This window comes from Panthera tigris, chromosome X (genome assembly GCF_018350195.1).
Source record: "Panthera tigris isolate Pti1 chromosome X, P.tigris_Pti1_mat1.1, whole genome shotgun sequence".
NCBI classification, from domain to species: Eukaryota; Metazoa; Chordata; class Mammalia; order Carnivora; family Felidae; genus Panthera; species Panthera tigris.
Window position 1 is genome coordinate 122,224,693 of NC_056677.1, and position 11,967 is coordinate 122,236,659.

The window sequence follows — 11,967 nt, forward strand, 5'->3', positions numbered from 1 at the left end:
CTCGTATCATTCGTGTGTTTGAAACAGGAGGGCTTTTCCTCACGGGTGCCCCTGTGATGCCGGGAAGTTTCTGATCAGCAGCTGAGCGCTTCTAGCCCAAGAGCCAGGGGCCTGCCAAAGAGGCCCACCTAAAAGCAGGGCCACCCCATCTGCCAAGGGACGTGGGGCCACTTTCTTGTTGCTCAGAAGAGACGGGCCATTCTAGTCAATGCCTGGGGGTGGGGGTGGGGGAGGGACAGCCCATCTTCCCCATCGGTAAGGACCACCAGAAACTTTGCTAAGAAAGCACACAACGACAACAAAAGATTTCCCACAGAATACACAACACGACTTAATCATTTTCCCATCGGTGCTGTATTTAGGATCCTTCCTTTGGCCATGAAGTAGCTAGCTGTGGGATGTGTCGAACACGCATACTTCATGGGCCAAGGGACGCTTTGACAACAGAGTAAGAGTCGTTTGTAAGAACAGACGGATGCTGTGTCTCAGTCTGATGCTGTCGTCATGGTGAACGGGGGCACCGTGGCTGGCCACCCCTGCACACCCCTTTAGCGCCCGCTCCCAGCCTTCCCACAAGGTCCCCTGGATGCTGTTCAAACGTCCTATGAGTTCTGAGCAGAACAACGAGAGGAGGAAACACGAACTGGTCGTCTTCAGACCTATGTCTTTGTACGACCCGGAAATCAGAAGGACTCAAGTAGTGGCGGCACCAAGACATTTACTGGCCGCTTCCCCTTTATCCCGAACGTCGAAGTCCTGGAGACTGCCGGCGAGCCCAGATAGGCATCTCACGAGGAAAGTCCCGCTGCCCTGTCCCCTGCATCTGAGTGGAGAGACCTGTTTCCACGAACAGCACACAGTGGCAGGGCCGATTCAGACTGAACCGGGCTTGTAGGTCTGCGGCATGACGGTCAGTGGATGGGTCACGATTTAGCCGGTTTCTCGGTAACCTTCCGCACTCGCCAGGCGTCCTGCCCCAAGGGCATCAGGTGCTCTGGGATGTCTACCTGGAAGATATCCTTTCCGCCTTTCCTGGGTATGGGCTCCAGTAACCACCTGGGGTTTGAAAGCACGGTGAGGTACTTCTGCTTCAGGCTGGTCAGCACAGCTTGATTCTCCAGCGCCACAACCTCATCAGGGGCTAAGTCCTCTGGGCACTGTACAGTTTCCCCAATGTCAACAAGCCCTGAGCACAAAGAGAAGCACACGATGGTTTTTCCTTCCAGAAACCAAGGCCCGCCTGTTGGAGAACATGATTATTCAAAGTTACAACCACCAGAGACCAAGAGGGTCTCCCCAAGGGGACACCGGGTACACTGGGCCCCTCGGACTGAGCATACCCGACACGCCAAAGTCTGCTTCAGGCATTCTGGGTGAGGCCGAGGGAGGGAGCGAAACGGAGCGGAGGGCCTCGTCCTCAATGACCACCCCCAAATAATGGGCTGGCCCCAGCCAGAGAGCTTAGGGCAACAGGCAGAGGTCAGACCAGAAGGGCCCCAGATGCTGGGCGGAACAGGCACTCAGGTCCCCGAGCACTTCAGCAGGTGGCAGGTGCTCGTGTGGGACCTCCCCCACCGAGGGCTTAGGGGACTCACCCAGGATGCAGGGACAGTGGGGGTGGGGCATCGCACAGGAAGCCCGGCAACAGCCCGGGGTCTGGAGTCTGCCCGACCCACTGTGTGCACCGTGCTGCCTCCACGGTCTCTGTCGCACGCACACACGCGGGCACACGTGCGCAACCGTGAGCGAAGGTCACATGCACACTTGGAACCTGTCCCTGTCTCTCAGGTCAGAACCGGGCACTGAGGCCCAGAGCGGAAGCAGGGTTCACCTGAAGTCGTGGGACCTCAGCAACTCCCCCCATCCCCAGTCCCAGGGCCCCCTGCTGCCCCGCCGAAGGTGTGCTGCTTAAAGAAAACACGGCCCCCACACCAAGCAGCTCACACAAGGGAACAAGGCACAAAACTCCTGAGCAAGGTCCTGGGGAGTAGCCCTTGGGGGTGTCTCAGCAGCATGCGGCTTCTCATCACTTGCCAGCGATCACGCCACGGCCATACTTTTCCCCTTCCAGAAGCAAGGCCTGAATCTGAGCAGGGGTCATTCCAAGCCTCTCCGCCAGCAGCTCCCTCCATGCGGTGTCTTCCCAGTCCCTGTGAGCAATGTGGATGGCGATGGTACGGTTCCGGTGGCTGCTCAGCAGAGGACGCCAACGCGTCTCCAGGGTCTTGACCCCGTTTAAGACAAAACCTGCATAAGGCTGCCGGAAGGAGAGGCAGCCGAACTTCATCTCCCCAGAGCGCCTTGGGCCTCACCAGACCTGCGGAGACACAGAACCACGAAGGTCAACAGGCATCGTGCCCAGCGCTCCAAGCTCATGACCTGGGGGCAAGACCTCTCCCCAGGGTCCCCCGGGGGTGCCCTGACACCCCACTGACCTGGACGGTGGGGGAACGGAGAGCCTTGGCTCCTCCTCCTCTGTCACTACACGGTCAGCTGACAGGCACAAAGGAAGGGACCGGCGGTCAGGATGACGTGTCCATCACATGGAGTCGTTGGGGACCTCAGAGAGGAGGGCGGGGATAGCTAGAGAAAGGCATGGCCAGGACAGCCTGTGGTCAGTTCTACATCAGAGGTCACTGAGCCCCAGGAGAGCACAGATGGCGAGGGGCCCCTCGGTTGGACGGCTCAGTGAGCTGGCTCTACCTCTCTCCCAGCACAGACAGGGACATCCTGGGCTTCGCCACCCTGGGGCTGCTGAGCGCAAACCCTTGGTATCCGACCTCAGCTCAGCGCTGGGGGCGCCCTGTGATCGCACATGGTCCTGGCAGCTGTCTCCTCCCGACCCCTTTGGGTGCCACCCTCCTCTGACCCCTTCCTGCCCCACTGCTCTCCACCATCAACAGACACCCCCCGACCCTGACCCGGGCCTAGAGAAACCAGGAACCAGAGCAGGAACAGCTGGTACCAGGGCGCACGCACCGTCTCCATGCCAGGCACTGGGGTGGGCGGTGGGCACAATCAACACATCACAGGATTCGATCCTCACATAACCCAGTAAGGCAGCGCTTCGTCACCCTGCTCTATAGCTGAGAAGGAGGCGCCGAGGGATAGAGAGACGGCCCATGATTGCAGGGGACCTGAGTGCACCTACCCCTTGTCCTTGCACCTGGACGAGGGGGTCCCTCCTCCTTGCGCACGGCAGAGCTGTGCAGTGGGAGGAGCACGAGCCTCAGCTGGGTCCTGGCACCTCAAGGAGCCCCAGTCTCCATCGGGGCCGCGAGGACCGGGGACAAGGTGCAGGGGCACCTAGCCCGGCATGTGGCACCTAACAGGACAGCCACAAACAGTGGCCGCCCCTCATCATTATCATCATCCTCATCACAGGGCCTGGGGCACTGCGCTGCACTCAGGAGCACCCCGAATCTGGATCATCTCTCCTCCCAGTTCTCGAAGGACATAAACCTGGCCTCAACCCCTCCTCTCGTTTAAGAGAACACATCTACTCTCAAAGATAAGGCCCTGGGATCACCCCTTTCCCAACCCACCGTCCTGCCGCCCTGGCACCACACCCCCTGCGTTCCCACTGTCTGGGGCTGAGCTGCGCGGCCACCTGCCCTCAGCTGTGCTCTGGGCCAAGCACAGTCCTTCACTGGAGGACCTCACTCCGTCTGCTCTTGCTCAGGCAGCCCTACTCCCCTCCCCTGTGAGTAGATGGTCTCGCTTTCAGAAAGCCACACCTGCACACCCCTCACTGCAGGGACAAAGACCCCCCCCCAACCCAGCCCCTGAGCCCGCACGTGTCTCCAGCACCTGCCAACTTGTCTAAACCTCTGCATAGCAGAGGTCCCAGGAGCAGCGGTCTACACTCACAGTCTCTACTTCTTCCCCTCGCACTGCCCGCCCTCCTCCATGAACACACCGGTTGCCGCAGGCACCAGCGACCTGCCCCGTGCCTGTCCATCTTCATGGAACTCACGGCCGGACAGCCCTGACGCGACTGACACCCCTCCTTCACTTCTCAGCCTTCCACGTTGCACCTCACTCACGGGTTGGTTCTGCTAACCACATAAGGCCCCAGCCGGCGGCAGAGAAAACCATTTCATGTAAGTGGCTCGTGTTCTCACAGCCTAGCAGACCCGTATCCAACAGGAGAAAGAGGACACCAGGCCCTCACACTGTCACACGGGAAGGATTTGGGGGCCCTATAGTCCAGTTCCCCTCAATCAAATCCTGGAAGTCCCCCCCCCGCCCCCGCCCCGGGAGGAGTGACAGGGGCAACAGGCTGAACCCCGCACAGCCGGCGGCCTCGGTGAGGTCGCGGCCCTTAAGGGCCCAGCGGGAGGCGGGGAGGGCCGGAATGACTGCGGACCGGTGCCCGTGCAAAGGTATGGTCGCGTTTCTCCGCGCACACGTACGTCGCGCGCATGTGATGGTGGCGGGAGGAGGGGACAGGGAAGGGTGTCCGCGGCCGCTCTGCGCTTGCTTCCAGACCTCTGGTCCGGGAACCCCCAGCCCAGAGGCACCGTCCCGCCGAGGGTCGAGCAGGCCGCAGCCGCACGGGCTTCCTGGCTCCCTTCGCGCGTGGCGGGTCTCCCCGCCCCCGCCCACCGCAGGCGCGCTCAGCCGATTCGGCTGCGGCCACCGGGCGGGACCGTCCGCTTCCCGTGACCCTGCGAGGCCACCAGCGCCGGGACGACCGCCTCCCACGCCCAGGCGAGGAGACGACGCGGCCCACCGAGAGAGGACAGAGCGCCCGGTCCGCGTCGTGGCTGTCCCGCCATCGCCGCGGCCCGACACCAGGGACCGCTGACAGGTGCCGGGCGCCGGCAGCCCCTCACCTGACGCACCCGCACAGACGCTGCCGCTCCTTTTTTGCGGGGCATACGCCGGCTCGTACCCACGTAGTTACGTACGCACACGGAGGTACGCAGCACGCCAGGGCGAAAGCCCGTAGGCACGCAGCCAAGCAGTTACGTGGACACGCACTTACGTACACACGCACATAGGCCCGCAGGCCCCGGTCGCTAGGAGACGTCGTTGGACTCAAGGGGCCGGGAGGCGCGCGGGACCATCAGGCTTGATAGGGAGCTGGGGCTGGCGGCTGGAGCGGAACCGGAAGGAGGATAGAAATGGGGGTGGGGCGGTGGGGGGAAGGGGCGGGGCGAGTCGAGTCTGGGGGTGGGGCTGTGGGCGGGGCGGCGGGAGGCCGAGCTGGGGGAGGAGTAGGTGGGGGCGGACCTGTGGGTTAGGAGCTGGGGTAGGAGGAGCCGTGAGACAGGGCTGTGGAAGAAGCTGGCGCCAGTTGTGGGAAAGAGTTGGGGCAGGACCTAGGGCAATGAGCGGGAAGGAGCAGGACGGAGATGGGAAAGCTGCGGAGGAGTAGCTGTGGGAAGAGCAGGGTGGGCCTGGGGAGGTGTAACTGGGGGAGTTGCAGGGGGGAGCTTGGGGTGGAGCCAAAGGGGAAGCTGGGGGACCACTGGGGAGGAGGGCAGAGCTGACAGGAGGAGCTGGAGCAGGGGCAGGATGGAGCTGGGGCAGTGGAGGCGGAGCTGGGAGAAACTGTGAGGGATGGAGTCAGAGGAGCTGGGGACCCCTGGGGGGAGGGCCCTGGGAGGAGCTGAGCGGAGTTGAGAAGCGGAGCCGGAGAGGGGCGGGGTGGAACCGAGGAGGTTGGGTAGGCGGAGCTGGGGCAGGAGGGGGCGGAGCTGAGAGAAAGCTGTGTTTGGTGGGGGGGGGGTTCAGGGGAGGAGCCAGGGAACCCACGGGTGTGGGGGTAGGGAGGAGCAGAGCGGAGCTGAGAAGGGGAGATGGAGAGGGGCGGGGTGGAACTGAGGAGGTTGGGAAGGTGGAGGTGGGGGTGGAGATGGGCGGAGCTGGAAGAAAGCTTTGGCGGGTGGTGGAATCACAGGAGGAGTGGGGGAACCACCGGGTAGAAGGAGGTAGGGTGGAGCAGGATGGAACTACGGGGAGCAGGCGAGGAGGAGCGGGGCGGAGCTGGCGGACGAGTGGGACGAAATTTAGGAGACGGAGGTGGAGCCATGGGAAGAGCTGGGGAAGCACAATGGATGAGCACCTGGGGAGTAGCAGGGCCGGGCTGGGGGACCCTCCAAAGGCAGAAGTGGGGGACTAGGAGGGCGTGGCTGGTGGCAAGTTAGGAGGGAGAGGTGAGGATGAGCCGGGCCGGTCTGGGGGAAAGGTCGGAGAAGTAGTAGCTAGCGCCGGGGGTGGGGAGGGTGGCACGGGGATGGGCAAAAGCTGGGAGAAGGTGGGGAGGTGACCAGCGGGGCTGGGGTTGAGTAGAACGACGTGGGCGGGGGAAGCTCGGAGCAGAAAATGGGGAGGAGTGGGGCGGGGCTTTCGAGGCTCGAAGTGGACTGGTGAGATAGCTGGGAGGGGGAACAGGGCGGGGCTGTAGAGAGGCTGGGCGGGACTGCTAGGATAGTTCGGAGGAGGAGCTGCGGAGGGGCTGGTGTGGGGAGTAGCAAGGTTGGACTGGTAGGGTATCTGGAAAGTGAAGCTGGGGCGGAGCAGGGTGGGACTGGTGGAATAACTCGGGGGAGGAGCTGGGGTGGAGCAGGGTGTGGTACGGGAGGAGCGGAGCGGGACTCGTGGAATAGCTGGCGGGGAGGGGCTGGGGTTGAGCAAGGCTGTACTGGTGTAGTGGCGGGGAGGAGGAGCTGGTGTGTCGCGGGGCGTGGCTGGGGTGGAGCTACGTTGGAGGAGGGCGGAGCTGGCAAGGCCGGAATGTTGGACCTTGGGGACCGCGCGGGGCTGAGCAAAGGTGTGCCAGTGGCGCAGACCAGGCAGTGCCCTTTATAAGCGTTCCGTCCGCGCCGCACTCGTAGGCAACAAAGTGGCAGCCCCAGGGTCCTCAGCGACCTGAGGTGACCCTTAAAATGGACCCCGGAGAGCACGGAGGCGGGAAGAGGGTGGTACCTGCAGGTTGAATCCCGCACCTCCGGGCTGAACGCCCAGGCACCCTGGGATGGCCAGTGGGGGCCTGAGGGACGGACTTTATATGAACGTATTTTGCAGGTGAGAAGAAAAAATTCCTACTCTGTTTCCTGCTGCCCCTCAGACCTGACATGTGCCAGACAGAGTCAACCGCCCTGTCAGAGCTGTTTCCTGCCCTCTACCTCTCAGTCAGGGACTCAACACACTCCCTGTCGCCCTGCTTTGTTCCTGGGGTTCCCTTACCCTCACCCTCCTTCCGCATTTGCTTGGTGACCAAATCCGGTGTCCCTGCCTCCCAAATGCCTGATTAGAATAGATGCTCCTCTTCTTGTCCCCACTGCTACTTCCTGAGTTCAGGTCTGAGGTCTGGGGCTTTTTACCTGAGCCCCCACACCGGCCTGGATGCCTCCTGTCTTTCTTCCTCTGTAGGGGTAACTTCAAAAACATTCAGGTCACTCCTGGTACTTCAGAGTGGCCTGCAAGTGAGGTTTTCCTGAACACTTTTTTCAAAGCACGAGAATCTCTTTTTCCTCAGCTACCCTGCTCTCACTCAGTAACCCACCCCTGCCAATGGAACAAAATCCGCAAGGAGAAGTAGAGGGACTACAGATATAATCCTTAAGGAAACAAAGTTTCTGGAAGAGTGTCCTGTATCTCTAGTGTTTCCTGAATTCTCTCATAGCTAGGGACTTTTTTCATATAACTCAGGCAGATTTTTAACCCCTCTCTGGCCCTCGTGTGATCCCAGCCAACCCTGTAGCTTAACCATGCTTCCTAAAACACAACTTTGCCCAGAGGTTGCCCTCGCTCCTAATTCTTGGCATTTAAGTGCCTGAACCTCTCTGGCCTCAGTTTGTCCAGGTGTCAAATGAGGATAATATAAACAATCCTCAGGTTGTGGGATTACTATGAGCACTGAATGAGCCCAGCTCAGCCATACATAACATGGCCTTGTTCAAGGGAGTCGTCTGTCTCCTTGGGCATAGCTGCCCCTCTAGTCTCACTGCCTGGACCCTTCCCCAGTTCCCAGCACTCAGTGACTGTGCCCTCCACACTGCTCTCTCATGGCAGATACTCTCCCTCACTTCCTGTGTGTGGCCTCATGAAGCTTCCCCTAACAGTCTGAGCCGGGTGTCAGGGCCTGCTCCTTCTTCCTGACAACTTTCCAGAATCCTGTCTATGGTACTCCTTTTGTGCAAGGTTACTTTGGCTTTTTCTGTTTTGCATGTGTATGTGTGTGCCCAGTTATTGCAGCTAGACTGGAATCTCTCTGAAAACAAGGACTCTGTCCACTTCACCTTTGTGCTGTCCCCAGAGCCTGCCTCTGCCAGAGGAGACACTAGATGTAAATGATGGCGATAAACTGTCCAGTTTGAATCATCCAGGATTCATCGACTCTCTACCATGATGAGCTACTGTACCACGCTGGGCTTCAGCAGATGAGTGACATAGGCCCTGACCCGGAGTCGGTGCATGCTAGTTGGATAAGAAAGGCAAGTATGTCAATAACTCTCATTTGAGGTAGGACCAGACACTGTCCACAGAAAGAACTGTGAAGTGCTACAAGGCCTCAGGAGAGGCCAGAATGCACCTCACTGGGAGATCAGGAAGTTTTCAGAAGCAGGCTGGTTCTGAGCTGCGCACTGAAGAATAGGCAGAGTCTGGAAGGTGTTGATACAGGAGTCCAGTCCTGGGAAGTCAGCTTTAGACTGAGAAAACAGGAGATTAGAGGCAATAAGGAAGAATATCCCAGGTAAAGGTGCTTCTCGCATCCTGTCTCCTCTGGTCCTTGAATCAACCTGGCAAGCTAGGTGCTGATAGATCCACTCGATGGATGAGGAAACCAAGAGCACAGAGGCCAAGGGACTGGGCTAAGATCTCTCATTTGGCTGGGGGTGGGGGAGAGCTGGGATTTAAACTCAGGATCCGCCAACCCAGAGTCCACGTGGCCACCAGACAGGTTGGGAACACAGGATGCACACTCTAAGCCTGGTGCTAAGGCCATCAGCCTGCTACCCTGAGTTATGCTTCTGAAGTATATGGCTGATCCCGGGCCTTGCGTGTGTTCTTATTTCCCATCTGGAAGGCAAGGGGCTCAGCCTCTGACCACTCCTACTCCTTCCAGCTCTTGTGCAGTGTGATTCAGGGACTTTGAATTATTTCACTTGCCTGTGAGCTGGTCTACTCCTTTTAGATCACAGGAGGGACTATTGCACTTGAATCAAGACAGTATGCGTTTCACAGAATGTACTTTATGGTGGCTGTGAAAGAGTCAATTCCGTTTACTCAGCTGTGGCTGGTGCTCTCTGGAGTGCAAGGAAAGACCGAACCAAAGGGAAGATTAATGGCTTGCTGTGAGACACAGCCACCCAAAGGCACTGTCCTTAGATTTTCATCCCCATTTGTGTAGTTGAGAAGTGTCAAATCAGGCATATGTATTTAGTTCTGCACTTGAGTTTCCTGCTGACAGATTCTGCAGAATGACTCAGGGTAGCAGAGTTTCTGTCAAATCTATTGCTTGCTTCTGGGGATCTGTGTGGTCCAGAGCCAGGTGACTTTACCATATACGTCTTCCTACTAGGATAGAGCAGGGCTTGGACAAGGGCTGGTATGGAGGTGAGGGACTACAAGCGTCATCTGTAGTCCTACAAATCTGCCCTCTGAGACATTTTTTTATTCTATTTTTTAATGTGTACTTATTTATTTAGAGGGGAGGTGCAGAGAGAGAGAGAGAGAGAGAGAGAGAGAGAGAGAGAGAGAATCCCAAGCAGGTTCTGTGGGTCAGCGCAGAGCCTGATGCGGGGATCGAACTCACAAACCATGAGACCATGACCTGAGCTGAAACCAAGTCAGATGCCTAACTGACTGAGCCCCCCAGGTGCCTCTGCTTCTTCAGACCTTGAAATGCTTGCCTGTGTCCTCTTCTCCTTCCTTCTCCAGTCCTAGCGAAACTACTTTTTGGAGTCCATCCTATTTGTAAAATGACTGTTATTCATATCGAATTAATCCCAAAGTAGTACCATCAATTTCCCTCTAAAATACCAACAAGACCACCGCTTTAAACTGTTGATACACGAGGGGGCGCCTGGGTGGCTCAGTCGGTTAAGTGTCAGACTTCCACTCAGGTCATGATCTCACCGTTCTGGAGTTCGAGCCCTGCATCAGGCTCTGTGCCAACAGCTCAGAGCCTGGAGCCTGCTCTGGGAGATTCTGTGTCTCCCTCTCTCTCTCTGCCCCTCCCCTGCTCATGCTCTGTCTCTCTCTTTCTCTCTCAAATATAAATAAACATTAACAAATTTTAAACTGTTGGTACATGAGGGAGAGAGAAGAGTCGGTGAGAGTCAGCGTGTTCTGAGCGTTCACACCGTATGCAGAGAGGTAGTTTGCCGCAGCTCCTGTGCTGCCGTTTCCACTGTGGTAAAACAAAGCTGGCATTCCTGCCAGGCTTTGCGGTTCATAGCTTGCTTACCCGTGGGTCCTTAGGAAGAAAGCCCCTCTGGGTCCTTTTCCTCATCCTAGTACCACATTGGATTCTCCTGGGGCTTTGGCAGTGACATTATCATTCTCTTCACTTTAGAGATGAGGCACCTGAGATTCAGAGAGAGGAAGTGATTTATCTCCAGATGCGCAGTGAGTGACCGAGGCAGGACTGCTTGGGTCCAACTATGGTGACCTGCTTCCCCTACCCACGGAGGGTTGTGGTTGAATATGCTACCTAGAAGGCCCTTTCGAGCTTGAGCAACATTTGATGCTGTGAGTGTACTGTTTGGGAATTCAGTCTTGACCCATTCAGACTTATTTCTTGGCTGCTTCTCTGGTTCCTGGCCTGCTCAATTTGGTTCTGTACCTGCCCAACACAGTTGCTCTCCGCCTGTGGTTCAAGAAGCCCAACTCTTCTGAAGTAATTCTTCCACTGCACTCGGTGTCTACCCCCACTCATGCTAGACTGTTCATGTCGGTCATGGGAAAAAGACACTCTGTCATTTGCGTACTTGTGTTGGGGCCCAGCTCAGGCTGTCTTCTCATTCCTACGTCACATGCTAACCACTCATTCCCAAGTACTTTGGCATGCTGGTTATCTGGAATTCATCCTGGTTTCCTTGTCCTTGCTTCTGCTTATATACACTCCTCCCTTCTGCCACATTATCTGGGTCCCAGGCCTTTTCTGTGTTTGATTTTTCTTCTGTAACTCCCTGGGCTAGACACAGAGGCACAGTGAAGCTGATCAAGTTTAAGACTCAGCTTCAGGGTCACTTGCTTGCACAGGCCTGGGAGAGACCCTAACGTTATGGTTTATGCTAGTCATACGGCTTATAAAATCCACAGAAAACGAAATTTTAGCTTCTCAGGGCACCTGTCTTTCCATTCTGTTGCCTCCATTATTCTTGCTGTTGTGTTGGGTGGCAATGCAGCGGCCGTGGGCATATTGAGAATCTGACTAAGGAGATGCTAAATGGGGATATACTTAGTGTGCATTTGGAGAGTCCTATTTAAGGGGCTCACAATCAATTCCATACATGTTTGGGTTATTGCTAGCTGCCCTATATTGAAGTAACTTTCAGGAATACCTATGCTTTCTGTACCATTGCACACAGTGTCGGGAAAAAAGGTATGAGGTTGTAGAGGACTGGGGTGTCGTATCTTGGAGAACTCAGTGCTGGAAGTGTGTCGGCAGTAGAGGAGAATCAAGGTTCACGGTGGACCGAGCCGGAAGCTAGTCTGTGGGAAACTCTTCCAGTCACAAATCAGATCTGTAAAATTGACCAACACAAGTTCCATCCTGTCAGGAAAATTCTCAGTGTGCAGTGTATGCAATCATAAACACAGCACACATTTATGTTAACATTTGGACGGGCCTGTATGAAGTGAAATTTTCCAGAATTCTTGTGACTGTGAGGCACACACCTGTATCAGAACTACAGACGTTGAGCGGCATGCTGAAAAGAGTTCATGTAGCTGGACTGAGACTGCTGTCCTTTCAAAAGCTCTGCTTGCAAGGCTGGCTTCTGGGGA

At 57.1% G+C, this 11,967-nt stretch overlaps 1 protein-coding gene across 1 annotated transcript; it reads right to left on the reverse strand.

Moving 5' to 3' along the window:
- Positions 1-331: 331 nt before the first annotated feature.
- LOC122235539 (protein EOLA1-like) lies at positions 332-5,106 on the reverse strand. Its single transcript, XM_042975276.1, is given in 5 exon segments — positions 332-980; positions 983-1,186; positions 2,035-2,317; positions 2,436-2,583; positions 4,839-5,106. Coding segments are annotated over 3 exon segments (507 nt in total). The 5' UTR covers positions 2,288-2,317; positions 2,436-2,583; positions 4,839-5,106; the 3' UTR covers positions 332-930.
- Between the last annotated feature and the right edge of the window lie 6,861 nt (positions 5,107-11,967).